Genomic DNA, 25549 nt, shown 5'->3' with positions numbered 1-25549 from the left:
ACAGGTGCTTTCTTATACATAGGAATAAGTTTTTCCAAAGGGTTTTTGTGATATGTTGTTTCTCATGTTTTATTTCTTATTCAGTACTCAGTGCAATAGGTAAATTATAATTTAAATAACAAAGTTGAGTTTCATTGAATACATATCCATCCATAGTCAAATCATTCAAATGTAAAAATTTATCATCAGTTAGTATAAATAATTATTTAGTATAGTAAAATTATAGTGATTTTTTTTATACCACTACAAAAAGAAAAAAAAATCTTTTATGATACTTTAATATGCTTTGATAAAAGATGTTTAGAAAGTGAAGATGCATACAAAAAATTTGTAGAACACATCTTGCATTTATATTTTCCTTCTGAAGTTTTTTCACTGTCATTTGAATCTTCTTCATCAGAGTCCTCATCCGTAACTTTAAAGTGAGATCTAATATGTCTGAGCATCATGCTGACTCTTGATGTTTTATGCTGAAATGGTTGAATTTAGTTTGTGAAGTAAGAGTGAAAGGATATTAGGCAATAATGATATTCAAATAAAATACTACTTTCTTGAATTGGGTTTTATGAATATTAAAGGATTGATTTGTATTTATTTTAAAATACTTTTAAAACGAATAAAAATTATCGCACATGTAAATATCTGTATAAAATAAATCTGAATTGAATTTTACAATTTCTTTTAAAATATGACAAGTTGATCATGTTTATGTAATCAACTTGAAATATGTATCAAACTAGGTTTATTCCATGGATTCACCCATGTAAATAAGTTTTTCCTTTTAATTTTAAATCCTAGTTTCTTGTGGGAATATCAGCATAACAGTAGCCTTAGTTACTCATTATTATATCAGCTATCTGCCAATAATAATCAGACAATTTTTTTAGAAAATTTTAATTTGGTATGTGTAGGTGTACAATCTGTAAACATTTAGATAACGTGGTAATATCAATAATGCAAACAGAAACTCCATTTATACCTATATGACTACTAAAATATAACTAAAAATAAGAACCACAAACCTGGCATTCATTACAAATAAATTCCTTTCTTTGTCCCAACTCTACAACGTTAAAAGGGTTGTTACTATTTTTGGAATGAATTGTGAGAAGAGAGTCAAAATCGAAGTCCATTTTGTGAACCTATTAAATAAAAATGTAAAACATTAGTCTTATAGAAATATCCTTACAAGCAAAACATTTTCGTTTCTAAACCTATGTTTGACAATAAATCAATATTTTATATTTCGGCAAATATCTATGAATTATTAAATGACATAGACAATGGAAGAATTATATACCTTATTTTAAAGTCTTTAAATACATTTCATATTTTTTTTGTCGATTGATTTATTGATTTTTTTACCTGTAAGTGACATCGTAATTGAGCTTTGGTCTTAAACACGGCTGCGCATGCTGTACACGCGAAAACTGGTTTGAGTTTTGGGGATGGTACTTGCTTCTCCAGTTCTTCAGCTATCTTTCTAGACTTTAGAAGAATAACTGAAAACGTAGACAAATATTTGGAACTACATTTTTTTTAATTATATCTATAATATATTATTAAAAAATATATATTGAACACACGAATTCAATATTTCATCGCCGAAGTTAAAGTAAAAAAGTCAAGTTTTATACAATCAAATACTTCATAAGGACCAATTTTAAAGTTAGAAAAATAAACTCAACTCATACCTCGTTTATTCAAAGTAATAGAGATGCGTGCAAGGCCATCTGGACTGTTCACTTCTTGTACATGAATTTGTAAGAAGGTGACGTCAACATCACCGCCGTGGTACAGTTTTTTGGTCACATTGTTTTTGTCATCCTCTAAAGATACATGTGATTAATTAAATGTTACTATTTATTGGTACAAATTTTACTTAGAGCAATGTAAAACGATTTTGTAGCAATGCGTAAAGTAAGTCAACTTATCTAGATATACAATGTAAAAAAACTATCCAGAGTTAGGGTATTTGGTAGAAATATTGCATACAAAAGATACTGACAATAACCACCTACTATCACTGTTACTTGGTGACAATTACATTGTTTACATTTTATATCTTGTCTTGTTGGCCTTACTATTAAGTAATTAAAACTTACTATTTAGTAAGTAGGTAATTCCTCATTCTTTTTTAATATTCTATTAATTCAGTCGGTAGGTAATTACTAAATTTTTATATTTTAAGAAGACATTAAAAGGTCTCATTCAACCATTTTCAGAAACATTGCATACAAAATATACTGACACAATAATCATTCATTATCACATTGTTCAAGCTATCATGGCTTGATGAGATAGTTTATATTTTTTAACCCATCTCATTTACTTTACTATATAGTATATCCTAAAATTTTAATTTTAATGTAGTCATTACAAGGTTTCATTCAAGCATTTCATAGCAAAGGCCTTAAACATTATGTGCATAAAAAACTTAAATATTTCTGATGACTCTCAGATTCATTAGATAATAATTGGTTTTAGATGTTTTCGTGTTTATCACACAGAAATAGTGTGGGTCTTAAGACCAAAATTATTATTAATTCTTCTATTTAATATTTGGTGATTATATTACCTTTAATTTCTTTAATCTTTTCAAGCATATCTGGTATGTAGTGGAAGACCCACTTATCTTCATCTTGTTTTAAAACTTTTCCCGTAATAATTATTGGATCACTTTCTTGGATAGAGGTTTGATCTTTATTTTCAGATATTATAATCTGGAAAGAAAAATAATCAAACATGTTACCTACCTACATTAAAAATACATAAACTATAACCATTTTTTTTTTTCAAAAAACTACAGAACTGTTGTTAGGCACAAGGAAAGTTTTTTTGGAGAGTAAAACATACCACAGGTAATTATAGGTAATATATAGTTTCTTCTGTTGATTTCGAATAGTGTAATTGCATATGATCCTACTAATATTATAAATGCGAAAGTTTGTAAGGATGTGTGCGTGTTTGTTACTCTTTCACGCAAAACTACTGAACCGATTGCAATGAAATTTGGTACATAGATAGCTGGACAACTGGAATAACATATACATAGGCAACTTTTTATCCCGATATTCCTACGGAATACGGACTTACGCGGGTACTACGGTACGGACTTACAATAAATCAAACATAGATGTTTTTCAAATTATAGATATCTCATTCATTTTCTTGTTCATGCTCCAGAAAAGACGAAAATCACGTAACTACTTGTGCAGGCGAGCAAGATTTCGAGAGAGAGGAGAGGAGAGAAGAGGCGAGAATCTACTTTATGGGTGAGTGTGAAAGAGCGCGGCTTTTAAATTACCAATGCCATTTCTAAATACGATAGTCATGATGTAAACCCTTCTACCCTTTTCATATGTGATTTTAATCCAAACAGATTTTCAACAAACTATTCTGTTTATTTGTTACCTTTGTCAAAATTAATTTTCTTTCTATAACTGCGGGTTTAAAGGCCGGCACTCGTAATAATTGTTGTATAACTTTGTCCACATTTGCAAATACTTCTTCCTCACTCAATGGATTTATGTGACCTCTGACTGCTTGTTGAATTATCTTTTCTATTTTTTGGTGGAATGCACTTATTGTTGGGTCTAGAAATACAATTTTATATATTAAAACATAATATATACTTATTAACAAAGAGTTGCAATATGTTGAATTTAACTTAAATTAATTTTAAATATTCGTTTTTTTTGTAATAATTAAAAAGTAAATAAACATAATAAAATCTATCTCTCTATATAATCTTACAGTAGTTTATTATTTAAATGATAATACATATTAGGTACACTTACAAGTTTTAGGCTTGCATTTCTTTGACATGTCATCTGTAGTAGTAGGTTCTATTGGCTCTTTCGGCTCCTTTGGCTTAGCAATTCTTGCAACCAACTTTTTACCATTTACTGTTTTACCTATAATAATTTCTTGAGGAATTTCTGAAAAAAGTCATTTATATTAGAACTATTATTTGTTATATTAGAAGTACTTCCAAAATAACATAACAAAATATCAAATTGCTTGTTGTAAATAAAAAAAGTTAGCCGTTGACTTATTACAACGTAAATTCTACATACTTAGTAATATTACATTCAATCAAAATCAATCTACCAATCAACTTTAAACAAAATTATTCCTTATTAGGTTAAGGTTACCTTCCAAAGAAAATTTGGTTTTAATTTTTATTGTATTGTTGTTGATCCTTGGATCACTTTTTTCATATTTCTCTGCCAATTCATTTATAGTGGTCTCAAGAAATTCTTTTTCTAATGGCATCAAATCTGGGACTTCCTTTTTTTCAGAGTTTTGTAGGATCTCAGGATCTATAAAAATTAAATGTCATGGAATTTTGAATCAAACCTTTTTTTATATATAATAAAAAAAAAAAACAAATGAAAACATTTGCTTAAAACATTTTTTTTGGGATATTGATAAAAGTGATTTTTGTATCAATGGCACAACAAAAAATTGCAAATTTTTTGTTTGTCAGTGTCGAATCAGTGTATCTTAGATACAATGATTATAACATTTCTATTTCCCATACATACAGTTTGGAGCTAAACAATATTCTTTGAAATATGATACTTTATATCTGAAAGAATTTATTTTGTTAATCTATGGGTATTTTAATAATTCTCATATATACATACCATCTTCAATATTTTGATATGACTGAATATCCATAGCTTGTAAGTCAATTTGTTCACTGTTCTCCGTTACATATGGGATTGTTACTTGCTCTGGATTTATGTTATTTGGGATCGCTTCATTTAATACTACTTTAGATTCTAATTGATTGCTGTAAATTAAAAATAATAATATATGTAAATTGTGTTTTGAGTGAATTAATAAAACAATTGAAAAAGTTAAATCAATGCAAATAAAAACATTAATACCTTGCAAATGATTCACTATAGCTAGGTTCCTGATTTGCCATCTCTGCTCTTAGTTTTTGAATTAACTCTGAAAATAATCAATAGCACATTATTGTACATATACAATAAGAGAATTACATTTTTTTGCAAAAAATTTAAACATGTTTTTTTTTTCATTTTATTGTATACGATTCCAGCTTCACCCATGGTAATTTTTTCCCTCCATAAGAACCTTTTTTTTATTGTGTGATAGGGAAGCATTTGACTACCATCTCGGCTACTGGTAAGCGTAGATGTAGTCTAAGATAGAGCGCACTTCCTTAGAAGGTACATGTTCACTCTACTTTTGAAGATCCCCAGATTATATCCGTCAGGGAACACATACTCAGGAAGCATTTTCCAGTCCCTTGCAGTTCGAATAAAAAAATGTTCCTTGTGTCATAACAAAAATGTTAAATTTGGCGATTTAATTTTTTATATATATAGTTTATTGCTTTGTTGATAAAGTAATCATTTACTTACGAGTATCATTTGTTATGTCATGAAATCCCAATGTATCTATTAAATAAACTTTATCATTAGTGTCTACTAGGACCCATCCTTTTTGTTCTAATATTTTATATTGTTCATCCGTTATAGTGATCTAAAAGGAACCATAACAAAACATTCCATATTTATTAAAATTAACAAAATATGAATTTAAAAGTAGCCATTAGGAAATATATGGAACAAAAAATGAAATTTTTCACACATAAACAGTCATATCAAACCTCATACATATCAAGAAAGGCAGGACATAATTTAGTAATTTTTGATTTTTATCTAATTGAATAATAGAAAAAAAGTGACCAGGGCAGATACAGGCCTAACTAATAACATTTAATTATAATTTGCAATTTTATTATACCTCTGTACATCCATTATTTTGTATAGGATTTGTGTCTAAATTATCATTTATATTTACATCCATAGGAACGTTTATTTCAGGCAAAATCATCTGTTCAACAACACTTTCTGCAATTTGGCCAACAGTTTGTTGAATCTGTAGATTAGATTATTAATTTATTTTATTTGTTATACACCACAGAGAAAAACATTTATTCAAAGATACATATTATTTAAAAAATTTGTTAATCACCCGAACTTCAGAAGAATTGGGAGGTTGTTGAAGTAAATAATTACTACTGTACATATTATTTGTTTCCGTGGGTAAGACATATTCATCTGAAATTGTATTTAGTTCATTATTAATAATGTATTCAATATAAAGTTAAATGTAAGGAATATGTTGTAAACTGCAAAATTTTCATAGAATTATAGGTATAAAGTTCATCATTATAAACAAATAAGAAAAAAAAAACGAAAATAAACAACTCTTACCTGGTACTGATATTAACTCAGATGAATTGTTAACATCAACATAAAATTGCTGAGGTTGAACATTATAAACAGGTTGCACTTCTTCTAAAACGTTTTCTACATTTTGTACTTGTGTTATAAACTCGACAGGTCTGTTTACTAATAGAAATTAAAAAAAATATAGTTAATTTTCTTATAATAAATAAATAAAAAAATATATTTAATAATTTTTTCGCGTGAATAAAAGAGAGAAAGACCTATTTAATTCTGTATTTATCATATTAGTAGGGAGGATCATTTCCACTTACTTGAAAGAAATGTTCCATCGTTTTGTAGAACAAATAGCTGGTTATTATCTTCTACATTGTTTGGTTGAAGATATTCAAAAGTTTCATATCCATTTGAATCCATTTTTATATATTATTCCATAAAATCAATACTACAAAATATATCTATGCCATTTTATGTCGATAGATAGCTATATATAAACGAAGACCTGAGTTCCATATAAAAAACTGTGTAATGTTTCATTTAACTTTATAAATAACTTCTCACTGGTCTTTACAAATAAGATTTACCCATGGAATAATAAATATTTATTATAAATCCTATTGTATTGTTTTCCATTTTTGCTAAGGTGTCAATTGTCAACATCAAATGTCACTTTTCTATAAAATTTTATTCGTTGAAAAATACCGGGTGTCTTTTTGTTATAGATATATTTTAGGGCATCGTAAAATCAAATATGTAATTAAGTACTGAAAATGCTTCACAGGGGACAGTGTTTCTAAATGCATGAACATAATTTTTTAATTCTAGCGATTCGTGAATGGGAGCTTTAAAGTCGCCAATTACCATCATTTGTATGATATTGTTTATCATGATATCTTTTTGAACGGGTGTAGCATTAGCGTCCCAATCACACAAATGAAACTTATTGTAGTATATATCAGGCCTCAGACAACACTTTGCAAGTGGCAAATCAAATGCAAATCCATAATAAACAATAGTGCCATTACATTCTAAAAGTTTTAGCATGACATCTTCATACCTGCCTCCGAGGCAGTTTAGGGCTAGTACAGGTCTTGTTAAAGATGTTGTAAAACTAGACAATTCTTCTGCTTCTTCAAGGGTGTAAACTACTGTTGCTCCTAAATTTAACAAATTCTTTTTAACAGTTTCAAAACCACAGTGGTTGGCGACTATGTTTATTGAGTTAAGACCCCAAGCTCTACAAAGCTGGATTACAGATTGTCCACATGCACTATTTGCAGCATTTTGTATAACAGTTTCACCTGGTTTAAGTTTCCTAAAATCTCTTAACATTCTATAAGCCATACAAGGTGAAGTAGTTAGCATAGAGGCCTCTGGCAGGGGTAGATTAGGTGATATGACATGAATGTCTCTTTCGTTGTAAATACCGTAATAACGCCAAGTACCCATCATTTTAGAAGTGATGACAACCCTTTCATCAGGTTCTACTGTGCACACATGGCTTCCTATTTCCACAACTTCACCCACACCTTCATCTCCTGGTACACTTGGCAACTTAGGCAAGCAAAAATTTCTACCTGCAAATACAATGTTTTTTTTTAAACTGTGTCCTGTAGAAATGAATAAGCCTATTAGTTATAATTATTTTATTTTTTGTATATTATGGATTGTTTAATATGGTGATGTTTAAATCAGGGCATTGTAAGTTAATTGAAACAAATAATTAATTATGATACAATTTTTATTTACTATCTAAATATTTGTAGTCATTTTAACATAATTTAAATAATATAATAAAGTTCATATACTCAGAAACTATACAAGATTGTAAGTTTCCAATTGCACTCCCAGTTAAAACCTTTTAAGGAATGTAAATTATATTTACATCACAAAACGGATTATTTTCTTAGCAATCACCAAATTCAAAAAGATATTTGCAACCTGCAAATCCCTGAGGTGTGAGTGCATTTTTTAAAGCTTCCTGATAATTATCAAACTTAACCATTTTGTGTATTGGTGCCTTGAGTTGCTTTGATAACATTAATTTAATAATTTCTTGGAGCATTCTTTCTTTGTCTGCCTCTGGAGCATTTTTATTCCATGCTGTCATCCAAAATCCTCTGCAGCTTGTATTTTTGAAAATAAATGCTGATGTGGGAACAATTACAGGTTCCCTTGACATACCTCCATAAGTGACCATTATACCACCGTGATCCATATATCTAAATAATTGTGTGGCACTTTTGCCACCCACACAATTCAAAGCAAGCTGTGGTTTCTTAACTTCACCTTTGAATATGGTAATACTTCGCATTTCCTCCTCCGTGAAAACATATGTGGCTCCTAGATCTTGTAGATACTTCTTTAATTCTGCAATTTCTGGCCTATTTCTAACAACATTTACTGTCTTGATACCCCACGCTTTACATATTTGTATGACATTTTGACCACAGGCACTATTCGCTCCATTTTGTATGACAACATCACCTTCCTTTAGACAAACAAAGTCACAAAGCATTCTTAATGCTGTGCAAGGATTAACAGTGAGTGATGCTGCTTCAACATTACCTAATACATCTGGAACTACTAACAGAGACGATTTTTGAAATGTTCCCAAGTTTCTCCATGTACCCTGCAATGGAACTGTGACAATTACTTTGTTTCCTTTCTTTATGTCTTTCACATCAGATCCCACTTCAACTACACAACCTACTCCTTCATTTCCAGGAATAGAAGGAAGCTCAACCTTGACTGGATACTTTCCTTAAAACAACAAATCTATATAGTAATACATTATTAGAAATGCAACTGTACATTAAAAAAAAAAACGACAAAAAGAAAACATAAATATAATACCTTATTTACTTCTTCTTATTCATTCAAAACACAAAATTACACAGGAAATGTTTTTTTTGAACAAAATATTTTTTATCTGAAAATACAGAAATATGGATGTACCTTGTATCGTATTAATGTCTGCTGGATTGACTGGAGCAGCTAGCATTCTAACTAACACTTCCTGACTTCCGAGAGGTGGAACTTCACATTCTCTGTATTTAACCACTTGTAGAGGATCACCAAATTCTTGATATATAAGCTGCTTGGACATAAGGCTGCGGCGTTGGTTTTCTTGAATTATTGTACATACCTTCTTTGGTTTAAGAAAGTTTAATGCAGTTTTTGAGAGTGATAAAATCGTCAATACCTTCATTGTACTAGTTTTGTTCAAACTTTGCAATGCAGGTTAATGTTTAGATAGATTTATTGTAATATGGCAGCTGTTAGAAATCTATAAGAACATTTTAGGGATAGAAAGAAATCAGCTGAAAATTATAGCAAATATTTATGAATAATGAAAGTTTATAGTTATCAATTTTGACAGTGACAGTGATAACCATCCTAAACAAACGACAGACTAGGACCAGTATATGAGCGTTTAATCTATGGGCTAGGACATGACTTGAAATCAAAAAGTCCTAGACGAATGGCCCCAGAGTTGGGATAAATAGAAGAGAAATGATTACGTGATCCTTGAGTGCTGTAGACTGTAATATACATAGATAATACACTTATAAAGTAATATGTGTATCACGGGCGAAGTCTGGGTGGACCGCAAATAATATAACTTTGATGTTCAATAACCGTCAAATCAAGAGACTAAAAAAATCTTTAAATTTAATACATTTTACTGGTCGCGCCCCGCGGTTTCACCCGCGTAAGTCCGTATCCCGTAGGAATATCGGGATAAAAAATGGCCTATATTTAATTCCATTTGTTCAGCTATCTACGTACCAAATTTCATTGCAATCGGTTCAGTAGTTTTTGCGTGAAAAAGCAACAAACACACACACATCCTTACAAACTTTCGCATTTATAATATTAGTAGGATAGTAGAATTACGATGTAATGGTACTGTAAAAACAGAAATTCGTAATATAATAAATATTAAGATAGGTATGGAATTTGTTTAGAAATTTTTTATTAATGTATTAATTAGTATAAAATTTCAAAATTGCGATTTATTAATATTCTGTGGCGTAATAAATTCATCAGTGAGAAAACGATTGACACGCATGTCGAGATCTTTCTTTGCCGTTGGTGCGGTAGAACTATGTGGTGCGGATGCTTCAGGTGACGGGAGCCGTGGTTTAGGTGCTCGAAATTTTCGTGCTCTAGTCAATTGCCATGCGTTGCTGCTGTTACGGAAGCAGCCATGTACTAGTCCAACGTCTTTGTCCACCGTCGCAGGAATTGGTCTTGGGGTACTGTGAAAATTATATTTACAGAAAAAAATGCAACAACATATACGCGCAGCATTTGGTTATTTTAATACCACTTTTTATGTAGCGTATAAATAATATTTAATATTTTTAATTACCCAAACAAAGAAGTAAGTATATAGGTTAATATGTTGTGCGTAATATCTACGTTTATATATACTTACTAACTTACTGCAGTTGCCGTTCTTATTTTCGCAGGCGCAATCACTGATGGCAGATCGGTTGATATATTTCTTTTAAGTCCTGAAAGAACACCTCACAATGTTGACTATAGTGTTGTTAGTTATAATATAATTACTAGTTGCATTTACATTTTCAGTTATACGTATTTTGTGTACCTGAATATTTTATTTTTTTTATTGTGCTACGATCTCGCCACTTTTGTGAGCACACGGGACACATTGAACGACGAATAGACCAGCGTGGTATATCCTCTCTTTGTGGAGAAGTTGGTTTTTGAAAAGCAGGTATTTCTACTTGAGGCTACAGCAAAAAGGAAATAGCATAAGAAGCAATACAATTAAGTTTATATCGTTATGTCGTATATAATATGCCTAACGAATTTATTCTTTCTGAGTGACTAAAGATTTAGTTTATTTTGTAATCCAGCTGTTTGTGACTTATGAATTTTAGCCAATATAACTAATGCACATTTTGAAACAATTTAAAGAATTAATTTTTGCAAAAATTTCACCGGTGACGTAACAGAAGCCGTGAATGCTAATATTGAAGGTATGTCCATATCGCGACGTGTGGATATGCGCGAGAAACGTGAGCGGGAAACGCTGCGTTCCGTCATACGCATGTTGAATCCGTGCATGCAGTATGGATCATTTGATGGGTTGCTGTAAGATTAAATATTTCAATAATAATTGATAATAATAATATTGTTTGATTCGTTTCGTTTCATATATTTTATATATCAACGTTATAAGCATTCAAATTGTGTCTTAATTTCCAGAAAATACGACTATCAATCGATGGTGCCGAATAAGGATATTCTTATGATATATTTATATGTTTCAGCAATCATTTGGACAACTATTCTTCAATTCAATGATGTTTTTTGCTATATTAAGTTAGTGATTATATTTCTTTATGTTACACAGTAACTACTACTTAGGTATACATCCGTGGTTAGAGGTACAACTGCGAATTTTCTAATTATCTACTTTTTACCTTTTTTCTACCGAGAGCCATTTTTAAACTATAATTTCAAATAAAATGAAAGATAAATGTCCTTTTAAAATTACTATTACTTTTTTGTCAATGAAATCTTATTTTTAAATCAATGTTTAATAGCCATTTGCCACGAATTTATTACACGGCAAGGTAATTCTCATTTTAAATTTCAATTAATCACAATCGGCTTTACGAAATGTTGTAATCAATACACTGTTACTTAATAACCTTTTGTTATACGACTGTGGGAATATGAGTTAATAGTCATAATTTTATAGAGAGTGAAAGCTACGAGAATATTCAATAAAAACCTCTTTAATCAACCTTGGCTCTTATATCATATATTGTCTTGTTCAAACAATATGTAGTTGCTCATTATTCTATCATATCATCATATCATCAGGTAATAGTTAAATTATTTCTCGTATGAACGTTTTTGTTTGCTATGTACTTATTGTAAAATAATCTCGAAGATATAAAGATACTTTGGACTTTATGATGATGTCTTCACAATGCTTTTAATATTGAAGAAAACTGCAACATCATTTAAATTTGAATTTCATGTACCAGGTAACGGTTTACGTACCTACCTACCACCTCTAGTATGTTTCCACTAGTTAGGCGAATTGACCATTATTTCATAATACTTCCAGGGAAAATTTGGGAATTAAAGTTACTAAGATAACATTACTCGTCCATGTTGTTTTCACTGGGCAAAGCAGGCGTGGTGTCTTGTATTTCATCTTGAATTTCTTGGCTGCGCGATCGAACCATGTCCAAAAGAAGAGTATCAATGCCACCTAAATCGGGATACCTGAACAACAGAAAGTATTTAAATCTTTAACAAACGTTAAATATACGAGAATTTAGCTACGAATATATTAACTATACATTATTTTACATCAACGTTAATTAATTTTAAAATAGGTAATACCATAGAAAGAAATGTCAAATTCACTTACACTACATAGCTACTACCCATATTTTAAACAATTTAAATTATAACTACAATTAACATGTTCAAAAAAAGTCTCTCCCTCTCGGGTAAAGCGAATTTCTACATGTAGATCAGCTCTAATAAAACATTCACTGTTCAAGTGCAGAATAGTCTAGCTATTTGATATTTAAATATACATAAGGACTCGTGCTTCTACGTATTTATTTAGAACACACCCTAGACGGCTCTCATATCGTGATATGATAACGATTGATTTGAAAAGCTACAAATCAAATATTTTCCGAGACAAAATTCCGCTTTGTTATTTCATTTGATACTAACTAATAACTGACTGAAGAACAAATATTTTGATATATTCTTGGAATAATTTTAATGCATTATATCAATAATTTTGTTATTCGTAGAGAATTTTGTTGCTTTATCTTTAGACATGAGTTGTTTTTTTATTTCTCAGTAATTTTAACATGATGTGTTACAAAATACTTTGTAAATAAATAGATTAAATTTAAATGAATGAATATTATTTTAGAACCCATTCTGTCTCTTCATAGTATAATTTTAATTAATATCTAGCTGGTAATCTTTCCACAGACTTGTTTTATTTTCTTACAATTGCAGATTACGTTGTTATTACAAATGTTGTTACTTAGTTCCGCATGCAGAAGATGTATTTATTGGAGATGATACGTTATTTTCTATTTATGCAACGTATTTATATAGCTTCCGTTATGTTTAATGTAAGCATCGTGATTGTGTTATGCAATACATAATGCTATTTACTTACTGCTGACAGCTTCGATACGTGCTTTCACTTTGCTGTGACATGAGAGACCTAAAGTACGGTGGTGTTGATATCGCAGAAATCGTGGATTCCTCGCGACTGGCTCGTAGTTTAACAAGCAAGGAGGCGTATGGAGAGGACTCATTGCTCATGAACGATATACGGCGCGGTGGATCTTCTTTTGCCCTAGTATTATTAAGTTGGATACCTTTGAATTAAACGGGCGCAAAGAATAATCACACACTACCATATTTACATCGAACGACACACTAAATCATTTATCTTATGTTATGTATGTGGTTTGAATCAGACAAGACATTATTGAATTCGAAACAAGAAGGTACTTTTAAGAAGTTTCCAAGTTGCCACCTCATTATAGAAGGAAAATAGCAACAACATAGCCAACATAGCCAAAAGCCAAACAACGAAACAAAAATTCAATACACATTTCTCGTCTTTTCAAAATATGCAAAACAAAGAGAATTGTACTGCTCTAAAATAATCTTAAGAACATAAAAACTTAAAATAACTTTAAATTTTACTGAGAAGGTCGTTCATATTTATCGTGGTTTCAGTGTTTATTGAGAAAAACATCTTGTCGACTTCTGACACTCGTGATTCACTTTAGTGACTCACACTGGAGGTAGCATTTGTGATAGTCGATACAACTTACAGTCCAATCAGCCTTGGTGAGGGGCATTACATTCGTTGAACTGAATAAAATATGGCATAAGCGGAACAGGTATTACTCAAATGTGTATGACATTTAGAGCAATACTTATATCTAATGCACGTAACGTATAACTAACCACATTTCGAAATTGAATTATTTTAAAACTCAGCATAAGTTCCATTTAATTACAAGATTTTAAGTCGTTTATAAATATCCTTAAATGATGCCGGAGCTAAATGTTAAAAATATGTGTTAAAGATGACGTATTTTACACATACAGAAGTAATACGTTTGTGATATAAGTTGTAACGGTGCGGTAGTCGTAAATGTTTTAATTAGTTTTACAGTTTCTGTTACACTTTGTTTTATATGACGAGGAAAATTATTCCACATTGTTGTTTAAATGTCAGTACGTACAGAGTTAATCCTCTCGAAGAATATAACTTTGAATAACGCTCTTTCCAATCACCATCTTTCTTCCAAGCCATTTGAACAGATCTGGAAATGAGAACATAAACAAAAGTCCAGCGTATAAGTATCTATTACATTTCAAAAGGACATCGACTTATTGTACATAACTTACATACATAACTTTATATATATACTTATATATATAAAGTTTAGATGCAAAATTTGGCTGTTTTTAAAGATTAAAAGTATACCTAAATACATATTATATATGAATGATACAGTTGCAATGTTTAGTACCAAAAGTTTTATATATCATCAAGTAACATTTAAATATCATCAAGTATCAACGCGGGTATCTTCGGTATTTTCAAATTTTTTGATTATTTTTTTCTGTAGATAGTAAATTATCCAAAAAGTTACTAAATATTAACTTCATTTCAATGTGAAAATTAAGTGAAATACACCAAATAAATAAATTTGGCACACTCAACTGTTATTTTCAACTCTGGTCACCAATATAGCATTGTTTGAAAGTTGCTAGAATCCAAGTCAATGTTCAAAGTCGAAGGTCGTTAGAGTGTGCTGTCGCAAAACCGCATACGATTTGTACTTGTGTATTTAAAACAAATGAGTTAAATGATTGATAGAGGTTACTTCACCGCAAAAGAAAGTAGAGAGTAGATTATTATTTTATTTTACTAGCGTAAATATTAACTATTGGTGAGTTATTTATCATGATTAAGATATATCACAATGGTTTATATATATTTCACGATAATTGTCACAAAATCCGTAAATATTTAAAGACATGTCTGTTAATATCCTAATAATATTATAAATGCGAAAGTTTGTAAGGATGTGTGTTGTTTGTTGCTCTTTCACGCAAAAACTACTGACCCGATTGCAATGAAATTTGATACGTAGATAGCTGCAAAACTGGAATAACATATAGGCAAAAAAAGTATTTTTATCCCGATATTCCTTCGCGATACGGACTTACGCGGGTGTAACCGCGGGGCGCAGCTAGTATAATAATATTTAAAACTTGTAACTTGACGCAAAATTTACATGTTGTGTTATCCTATAATTATCTGTCACATTTATTTTTATTTGTTAAATCTATGTATCTTATAAGTTATGATGTAAGAGGTGTTGGATGACCATATTAAATAAATAAAAATAATAAAATAATATAAAATGATTTGAAGTTGTTTAACTCATTATCGTCACTGCAGTTTTAATAAGCTTCAGTGAGTTTGATCTTCAGTGATACATTTTACGCTCTGAAGGTAAATGTATTTTGTAAGTTGCAAATAACCTCGTTAAGTTCTTGAACTATTTTGTGGAAGATACTTACTGCATTTCAATTGTCTCAAGAATTGCTAAGATCTAAACAAAACAAATATTGATAAAATATTTCGCGTGCAATCATTATGTATATATTTTTGGATATGTTAGTAGTTTGATTAAAGTGTCATAAACGTCAAACTATGGTACGCAACAAAAATGAAGTAAATAAAGTTAAATAGGTTATATACAAAGGTATAACAACAATATATTGTCTTGTACTCACACTCAAATAAATTAAATGATTGTACAAAAAAATAAAATAAAAAATCTTTTACGATTCTTTTATCTTTACTAAATATTTTCATAGAAAATGTGCCGATTTCTTAACCTTTCTCAGTATGAAATTATTATAACTAAAATATGTATTTTTATATTGTGATTGTTTAATAGTAGAGCATGTTAAATTATTGCAAATTTCCTACATATAAAAAATTATTATGCGTAGAACACAAGTCGGGGTACTGTTTATTTTCTTTTTAAGTGAGGATTTGTGTGTGTGCGTAAAAATGTTTTTAAATTCGAGGGAAGAGTAATACTGAGTACTCACTCACTCACTCTTATTTTCACTATAAAGTTGTAGAGAATACTGAATCAAAATTTAATACATATACAGTAGATATTTATAAATGAAAATACGTCTGATAAGTCTCTTGTAATTCAAGTAAATTACTATAATTCGAGTCTTCTTAGTACTTATGTAAATGATTACCACGTAACCAGAGATTATGTATTATGTTCCTTATTGTTGTTGTCCACTTAACTAGTCCTGAATACCATTACATAGATTACTGTATATGCACACGATCGCCTTGAAACTGATCCACATAATGTAGAGAACACGAATACTTTGTTATATGTGTATTATGTAAAACCACAACGTAATAATCTAGATTGAGTTATATTAAGAAACAAATGTAATAAAGTGATTAAGCTTGTAGGGTGTGATTACAACTTCTAGTACTAGTTGATTTTTTTTTAATATTTTAGATTTTCCACTTGCCTTAATAAACTTAAATAAATATATAAATATAGATGCCCTTATTTCCCTGGTCCGCCTCCTTGGTACAGTGGTTAACGCGTGAGCGTAGAACCGAGGGGTCCTGGGTTCGATTCCCGGTGGGGACGCAGAAAAAAAAATGTCTCGGTCTGGCAGGACACAGAAGGCTGATCACCTACTTATCCCTAAATAAAATCGATCAGTGAAACGGATGTACATCATCTGCCCCATACCCCACTAGGGGACACGGGACTTCACTACTATTGCCCTGGTCGATACTATAAGAATGGTTGATACTAAAGTTTTTTATGACTTTATGGTACATTTTTATTCGTAGAGTATGAAAATATCGTTCATATTTTGGTGAGGTCAATTGGACTTGATATGTGCGGTGAGGATAGTTACCATAGAATTGCTAGTAACATGAACAAATACTTTTACGATTCCGTTAACTGGATTGAGAGCGTCCTGAATCAATGTCAAAAATCTCGTGGGAGCGTTGCTTCTCATTGTGAAAGACAAACGAACATTAGTAAAGTGTCATAGCTTTGATACAGCGAGATTCGATAAGTAATTGGAAGTCTAGCTGTTTTGTTATGGCGCGGCGGGGGCGTTTGCAGTTCGCGCCGCAGCCGCCTCTAGTCATTGAGATTGCGAACAGCCGCGCGCACGTCGCGCTCCGTCCTCACCAAAGTGATAACGCGCCCTACTTAAACGATATAACGATATATACGAAACCGACCAACTTTACGTTTAATTTCAATTTATATCGGATCGTTAAATTGTTTTAAATTGCTGTCGGTCTAACCGCTCACAGTGGACAGTCGGCGCAGCTTCAAACCGGCTCTATGACCATATGATCAGCCGGACCCGTCGAAATCGTGCCCTCTCGTAGTAACGATGCGGATTAACAATTGAAAAGTGCAACGAAAGACGGAGCTCGAGGATGAGTCAGAGTTGAACTTTCTCAAGTTAAAAGTGTTCAAGTTTTGTGACTTTTCACGGGAGATGTGATTGTTGACATCGAGTGTGTAAAGTGCGATGGCTGGTGCTAGTGAGGAAGGGGTTGGGGTGGAGGATAATACGCCGGTTCCAGAAGCCCGTAAACGTGGGCTGAGCGGGTCCATGTCCTTGAGGACCCGCAAGTTGGGACGGCGGCTTTCGCGCAGCATGTCTATAGTTGCGCTTAAGTTGCCGGAGAAGGCGCAAAGCATCACACGCACATCGACTAAGCTTATGCGATCCGGCAGTAGGGATAAAAAGAACAGATCCTTCGAGTTGTCTGTTATACTGCCGGACAAAACACAAAGACAGGTAAAGACCTTTTGCTATTAAAGGCAACATTATATTTGTAGAGTACCACACCTGGTACATTAACAAAACATTTCCTGATTTTTTATCGTGGTATATGATTAATGGAATATTCGATATTTAAAATTAGTTCTTGCAATTAAAACTCTCAATTGCATTTTTAAATTTTCGTGAAAGACTTGTTGCATTTAATGGATGTAAAAATAGAAACATGTTATGCTCCACATTTTCTAATTAGCAACACAATACGTATATGGATAAAAGTTTACCGTTTATTTATGTATGTGGCTATACCTAATCTACTTCCAGCGGTATTAGATTTTACAATAAATTATATCTTATTGTATCGTAAAAATGTAAAATAATTATTTGCAAGGCGCTTGTTACGTCCAATATATTCATAGCACGTACGAAAAACATTAAATCGCAATCCAAATGCGTTTTGCTGTCGTTTCGCCGCTGTCGCTTCGCCCACATCACAGATTTCTCCATTGATATAATAACGATCCACAATCACATTTGAATCCGTCAAGCATTGTTTGCCATTGTCATTGAACCAGGGAATTGCGCGCTTTACTCGACGATTGTTTGACTACCGGCCAATTGGCTGCTAATACATAATGATTTCATATTTATTTTCTATGATTATTTATATACTTAATCTTAAATTACAATTTATCTAATCAGTTCAAAACCATATTTTTTACGTTATTTGTAGTTCTTGCAAACTGCTTGATCTCAGTGATAGTCACCTAATTAGTTAATAACTTTCAAAATTATACGGAAATTAAGGTTAAATAAAGTTCCGTAGTTACCGAACCATTTAATTAACACTTTAAATCAAGCTACTTCCTTTTAAGTAAAGGACGAGTTTGATTCCGACAAGCAATAATTTAATTTTTCTAACTAATTAACAACGTTGTTATGTTAGAATTTATGAATTATTCTAAATTATTGCAACGAATTACGACCCATTTTATTTTTACATGGTTTATAGATGTAATATAATATCTAATACATATTTTAAATAAAACATTTTATACAGCGAAAGTACAATGAATTTTATTAAAAAAAATGGAAGTTGGTAAAACAGTCTCGCAAAAAATAATTCTTTTCGAATTTGGTGTTTTTAAATATTTATTGATACTTGTGTTGAAGAGTTAATAATACTATCACTTTCCTGGGTACCTAGAAGACCAGGACAAAACTGAATTTTGATGTTACAATACCACTAAAAACCTAGAAAGAATTTAACTTGAAGTTCGTACCTCTTGAAGTACGCCCATTTTCTTATAATCAGTCTTTCCATGACATTTTATGGCGAGGTCAACATAAAAGTCTTTTAACAAAAACAAAGGATTTTTGCTTAAACAAAAAGATTGCATGCACTTTTAGTGCATAATGACCTAACAGAATGCTAATAATCTGTCTCATTTAGCGAATAAAATACAATCATCTTGTACTTATCCTTATGAGGATGGACGCCTACATAGCCTGTGCTTGATTGTTGTGGAATTCTGGATTCAGGAAATCACAAATCATCGCGACGTTTTCCAAGCAATTCTAAGCAATCTGTGAATGTCGTCAATCCAAAACAGTAGGTAATGGGGCCTAGATTGAATAAATTGGCATCGGTTAACGAGTGAAAGTGATGTCGCAACTCGAGCGCACTTTGTCATTTTGGCGTGTGCATGTTAACATGTGGGCTACCGGCTACCTGATGCTTGATTAGACGGCCTTATGACTGTGACGTCAATTTTATAATTAGGAATACCCTCTACAGTCACACCTAGTAAATAGCATTTGGCGGCTGTTTATTTTGGCAGGGTATTTGTGATATGAGCGAAGTGTTAAATGTATGATCAATATCGTGCTTGTTTATAATGCACTAAAATATTACTCGGCACGAGAATGGAAATGAACCATTTCAATATATATTTTCAAGGGTAAATCTTAAAGACCAGTTATGTGATCGGATGGATTATAATAGCTATTAGATGCACTTTCACTAGATTAGTGTTCTTAAACCGGTTGAAGTCTAGACTCTTTACTAACACCCTTTCAACGATTAAATATTTCTTAACATAACCTATAAAAGTATTGCAAATTCCAGATATATTTAATGGCTGTTGTTTTAAATATTGATTTCACAGCTCGTAAAGCAAGAAGAATGTTTTTTACCGTCACTTAAATGTAATGTTACGTCTTAAACATACGTTTATTTTCATTCGTTCGCTCACTGTTAGTAAACATTAATCTATTGTGTTTGGAGTTGTGCCATTTTCATTGATCAGTAATTTCATTGTATATAACTAAAGGACACTTTGATTAGATCATAATATTATGATGTAGTTATTATGGAAGTGATGATAATAACTACAATTAGATATGTCTACTTTTACGTAATAGTTACATTTCATTTTGTTACAAACATTTGTTTTCGTAATTGCGGTGTTATGCATTGTCATATAACGATTCGATACATTTCGACTAATAAGGACTAAAATTTAGTAACCGAGAATAATTCGTACTTTTTATGACCAGGGCTAGGAATTTTAAGATGATTATCATTCTTTCTGAATTGAGAACTTTCAACTGGTCTCGTCGATAGCAGACTGGACATAAACACTTATTTATACATATATGTAATTTCACTGGTTGAATAGTTAGGTAGATCGCATAAAAAGTAGGCATAAGAAACGTAAATAGTAAAATTGAAATCGAGATTACTTTTAAGGCATAAAAGCAGGCTTTCTTTAAAGGTAAATAGAACTTGCTATCAAACTTGGCAATAATTAGCAATTTATCCAGTCCTAATTAATTAAATCTCGGTGAAACAGTTATTGTAATTTTAAAAATGTTAACTTAAACCTACGATTTATATCTGGAAATATTAAAAAAACGCTAGCAATACTTTTTCAGCTTTTTTTTCTATGTCATAGCAGGCAGCTGAGCTAATGATTTGCTTGATGGTAAGCGATCACCACCGTCCATTAACATTCGCCAAAGTAGTATAATATGCTACCCCCTTTCAAGGGGAAAGGGATAAAGAATCGATTGACAGATCGAAAGAAGGAATAGACTGGGAAGGGTGAGGAAATTGAAACGGGTCTTCCACTTCCCCACTCATCGTATGAAACACAGTAACATGCTAATATTTCACGCTGGTCATCTGTTGGGGTGTAAAACTTTCCCGGTGGGAGCTGGCCCAATTCGTGCCGAAACGTTCTCGACTCCCACATTACAAGGCTCAAAAAAATTAATTTAATTTGTTTTTCTTTACATTGCAATTGTTACAAAAAGCAAGTAATTTTTTACAAATGTAATCTACGTCGTACATTATTATCAATAATAATAATCTTACTTTATTAATCTTATCTAATGCGCAACGAACAACATTTGGTCATATTAATGCATCATTTTAATTTTTACTAACCAGCTGTAGGTATAACATTGTTTCGTGTTAACAATGAACCTTACAATGCTTACCTTTGTGACATCTACGTGACTTGATTCTATAAATACGTGAATAACACAACACACAAAGAATTAAATAAAAATATTTCTTTAAAATCTTGGTTTGTTTTCATCATGTTTTATATTAAATTATGTTAGCTAAGACTTATTACCATTATTATTTTTTTATGTTAATTTTTTTATGTGTTCGTGTAAATATCTTATTGGGTCTTTATTAAGGGGCATATAATTTTAGATTATAAAATCACATTCTTTTTTTCCCACAGTCCGTTCTTTATACAAAGCGTTGGTAGAAGCATAACAAGCATAACTTTTTAAATGTTAATTGCTCGGTGGTGATCGCTATCCACAATACGACTCACCAGTCGCCAGATCTAAAATAATAAAATAACCTCATACATAATAAACAGATCACCTAAAATAATAATAAGCATATAAAATGAATAAAATTTAAAAACTTTACAGTTAAGCAACTTTCATTAAAAGAAACTTTTGTGTTTAGTGTAAAATTTTTATTTATCTTTGGTTACAACATGTTACTTGTAACGGTAATATTGGTTAACTCCATTAGTATTGTGTTAATTCCAATTAAAATTAATTGAATATTTAACATGTACTGTCACACAATAATTTGTATGACAAACATACCTTCAAGCTAGTAACCGTTAAAGACGCGAAGTTTTAAATATTCAATATCTTTAAATATTTTTAAAATTGTTTTTTTTTGTAAAAAAGTAAAATTAAAATATATGATTTCATTTATAAATTATAGCGATAAAAGTAATCTTGCGGATTGCACGGTGTATTGTTTATCAATTGTATAAATAATTAATTTATAACACTGAAATTGTTATAAATTTAATGCAGATTTTATTATAATATAATGGCTTGTTATACTTTTTCTAGTATATAAATACAGGAGGCAATCGATTGCGCAGTGAAGTGTAAACTCTTTGATGTTCAATGAATCATGAAATCAGTGTAGGCGATTCAACGACTTTCAGGGACAGGCCAAGACCACAAGTTCTTTTGCACACTTTATAGACATCAAAAATCGTTAATTAATACAAACAATTTTCTTTAATTATATTGTCATACTTGTGTATATGAAACCGATCGAGAATTTCATACATAACTTTTAAGTATTTCGACAGAACACTTTTTCATATGGTATCGACATTTTTTTTTTTTGGCTAATAGAAGAATATCAAGCACTTGTATTAAAAATATTGTTGAATTTAGAATGGAGTTAAAATGGTTAAATTTGAATAAAAAAATGTGTGAATTGTTTATTATCATAACAGTTATCATTCGTACGAAATCAATGACATAATTTAGAGACAATGAACGGCTAATCGGTTAATAATGATATCGAAACATAGATCATATATGAAACTTAATTAACGTATAAATGATGTCAAAATAACCGAAGTTTGTGTGTAAATCTTAATATAAATAATTACCTACTCTGTCACTTTATTTGTCCTCGATGGGCTTCTAAACTACTCAACCTTTTTATTCAAATTTGCACATCATGTGCAGTTTGATCCATCTTGAAAGATAGGATAGTTTATATTATTTCAATTACGATAATTGATTACCAACTATGCATCTATGTATGATGCATCTAGTATATTATATTATGTAACTTAATTTTAAAGAATTAAAGCAAACCCCTACGTAAACTTCAATAAGTTTAACGTAAACTTTCAACAGCCCTTTATAAATGTTTACGTACGCAAATAAAATGTATATAAATCAGGTACATTAATCTCTAAAGCAAAGTTTACGTTAACTATGAGATTAAAACTTTATTTTTATCTACAGCTTGACGTCATATAATCATTGAGCTGAAACAATACACAACTGTAATGGCTTTTGTAGTTTGTCGAAGTTGATCTCATTGGGAATTATTATGTTATATTTGCATTATTTTAATATTGTGATAGCATTAATCGTATTAAATTAAAGAGCGTTTACTTCTGATGATATTTCAGTACGTTTAGAAAGTCTAATAGCAATTAAGTTAAAACTTTTATTACAATGATAAAGCATATCAATACATGAATGCACATTCATGATCACAATATTTTACGTAAATCTTAATTAAAAGCGTTTTAATAGAAACATTTTGTCACATTAAATAGGCCATGTGAAGTGGTGTTACAACATCAGCTGAAGAATGATAATAATATCTCATTAGTTTACAAGACGCTCAGAGAATGTTGTCAAGTTTTTCAATAGCTGAACTAATTATGAATTACCGAAATAGACACCCCCCAGGAGAAAGTGACACGTGCGTTTGTTGCTTTCGCTGAACACAACACATTTTTGGGTCACACAAAATACTCCCGAATACCAAACGGGTTTTAAAATATTTGTGCCATTATGTCACCTTGGTCTGACATGTCATAATTTTGCTAATCAACGAAATGTCTTCTTGTCACGTGAATAATGAGCGTTTCGAAAAACTTTTATTAACATAAAGACAGTCGACATAATTCAGAGGTTGGTATATTTAAGTGTGTATTAATCGTCCGCTTGCTCCCTTTCGGTAATGGAAGCATGTTTAGAATAAGAAGATATCTGTGTACCAGATAACTTCTTTCTTATTTTCAGCATTAAAGCTTATTGTAATTAGCCCTCATTAAATAATTTAAAAGCAAATATACGTCTATGACTGTGTAAGCAGAACGTTTAATTGAAATACTTTAGGAAAGAGTTTTTTTCATTATAATGTTCGCAGCTGAACAGCAATGCGCTAAAACTTCTATGTAGTTTTTTTATGTATAAATTTAATTTTTTGTTTTATAGCATTTTTAAAGAACAGAAAAAATTTGATCACCTTTTTTTATTGCCAAACCGTAGTAAAATTTTCTCAGGTTTTATGTATGGATTTTTTATTTACTTTTAATCGATACAACAATTTCCAGACAATATTATGAATCACGAAGGTAGATCAGTTAACCAATCAAGTGTTCTTCTCGTTCCTCAGGCCAGTGCAGGTACTTATTTATTATCGTAAAAAGCTCTTTTGCAATTTGCATAAGAAACGATCTTGACGCGCGTATTACTTCGAGGCAAGGCATTCGGGCCAGGGGTGAATACAATTTAATAAACGAGCATGCATTTGTTTGCGTGGACATGATATTTTGTCACAGCGAAGTATACTTTGGTACTTTGTTGCTTTTTTCATTAACACATTATTACACAATTACATAATTTCAATATAATCGTGACACGATTGGCTTTGGAGGTTTTCTATCTAGCACGTAGAAGAATTTTTAAGGTTGTAAAATGTTTATGATATTTATAAGCATAATACGTGACAATTTTACACGGTTAGTAAATCTCATTTCCAAATACTTTTTCAATTTAAAGTGTTTTAATTTTTTTTTTGTTTGATGTTGACAATATATAATTCAGTCATTATTTATACCTCTCTTAAAGAATCATCAAACGTAGCATGCAGAAACCAAGCTCTATGATCTATTTATCTCTTGCTGTGTTATATATATGCATATTACGCCAGAGGCATAGATTCTAGAGAGATAGTTAAATGTAACACTATGAATTTAAATGTAAAGCAATTGAATGTATATGTAAGTACAAAATAAAATGCTGAAATTTTCAATGAACTTATTAATTGTTTTATAATTAGTTTTATTCGCCATAAAAGTCATAATTTCTTATTCGTAACATTTTTAATATCGATGGAAGAACAAACAACAAGCAACAATCCTTCTGATATGATACAGTAATTTCATACTTTAGAGCGATGTTTAAAGTTTGTGTAATTGTACAAGTTTGTATACTGCAGATATATGTGGTAGTCGAGCACGCTTCGGCACGCATTGGGCCAGCTCGCACCGGGGAAGTACCACACCCCCACAGAAGAC

The 25549-nt window shown here is 31.0% G+C and overlaps 4 protein-coding genes across 4 annotated transcripts in view; 1 reads left to right on the top strand and 3 right to left on the bottom strand.

Moving 5' to 3' along the window:
* Positions 1-238: 238 nt before the first annotated feature.
* LOC119840049 lies at positions 239-6885 on the bottom strand. The gene is made up of 15 exons (XM_038366547.1): positions 6545-6885; positions 6258-6395; positions 6016-6101; positions 5785-5919; positions 5400-5520; positions 4899-4965; positions 4653-4801; positions 4158-4325; positions 3801-3941; positions 3415-3596; positions 2579-2723; positions 1695-1829; positions 1366-1502; positions 1023-1142; positions 239-470 (listed from the first exon to the last, which is right to left on the bottom strand). The coding sequence occupies exons 1-15, from the start codon at positions 6645-6647 to the stop codon at positions 267-269; spliced, it is 2031 nt and encodes a 676-aa protein (XP_038222475.1). The 5' UTR covers positions 6648-6885; the 3' UTR covers positions 239-266.
* An 86-nt stretch (positions 6886-6971) lies between these two features.
* On the bottom strand, positions 6972-9616 carry LOC119840123 (enoyl-[acyl-carrier-protein] reductase, mitochondrial; the record flags this gene model as incomplete). The annotated part of the gene is made up of 3 exons (XM_038366637.1): positions 9189-9616; positions 8169-8993; positions 6972-7807 (listed from the first exon to the last, which is right to left on the bottom strand). Coding segments are annotated over exons 1-3 (1914 nt in total), but the record flags the coding sequence as incomplete, so codon positions are not given.
* On the bottom strand, positions 9550-15877 carry LOC119840175. Its single transcript, XM_038366689.1, has 9 exons — positions 15873-15877; positions 14522-14602; positions 13435-13617; positions 12384-12506; positions 11205-11355; positions 10849-10993; positions 10675-10753; positions 10247-10495; positions 9550-9553 (listed from the first exon to the last, which is right to left on the bottom strand). The coding sequence occupies exons 1-9, from the start codon at positions 15875-15877 to the stop codon at positions 9550-9552; spliced, it is 1020 nt and encodes a 339-aa protein (XP_038222617.1).
* A 1598-nt stretch (positions 15878-17475) lies between these two features.
* LOC119840302 overlaps positions 17476-25549 on the top strand; it is a 93604-nt gene continuing 85530 nt past the window's right edge. The window contains exon 1 of the mRNA XM_038366854.1: positions 17476-18176. Coding sequence (XP_038222782.1) covers positions 17904-18176 — 273 coding nt within the window. The 5' untranslated portion in view covers positions 17476-17903. The remainder of the gene's footprint in view (positions 18177-25549) is intronic.

Source organism: Zerene cesonia, chromosome 5 (genome assembly GCF_012273895.1).
Source record: "Zerene cesonia ecotype Mississippi chromosome 5, Zerene_cesonia_1.1, whole genome shotgun sequence".
Taxonomy (NCBI): Eukaryota; Metazoa; Arthropoda; class Insecta; order Lepidoptera; family Pieridae; genus Zerene; species Zerene cesonia.
Note: the sequence above shows the minus strand (reverse complement) of the source record. Positions and strands in the feature narration are given on the sequence as shown.

Coding starts and splice junctions, on each gene's coding strand:
- LOC119840049 (XM_038366547.1), bottom strand. CDS start 6,647: ATGGATTCAAATGGATATGAAACTTTTGAATATCTTCAACCAAACAAT. Junction 5,521..5,784: donor AAAATAATGGATGTACAGAG/GTATAATAAAAT, acceptor GGTTCCTTTTAG/ATCACTATAACGGATGAACA. Junction 3,597..3,800: donor GAAATGCAAGCCTAAAACTT/GTAAGTGTACCT, acceptor TTGTATTTCTAG/ACCCAACAATAAGTGCATTC.
- LOC119840175 (XM_038366689.1), bottom strand. Junction 12,507..13,434: donor ACGTATCGAAGCTGTCAGCA/GTAAGTAAATAG, acceptor TCTGTTGTTCAG/GTATCCCGATTTAGGTGGCA. Junction 10,754..10,848: donor AAAAAAAATAAAATATTCAG/GTACACAAAATA, acceptor GTGTTCTTTCAG/GACTTAAAAGAAATATATCA.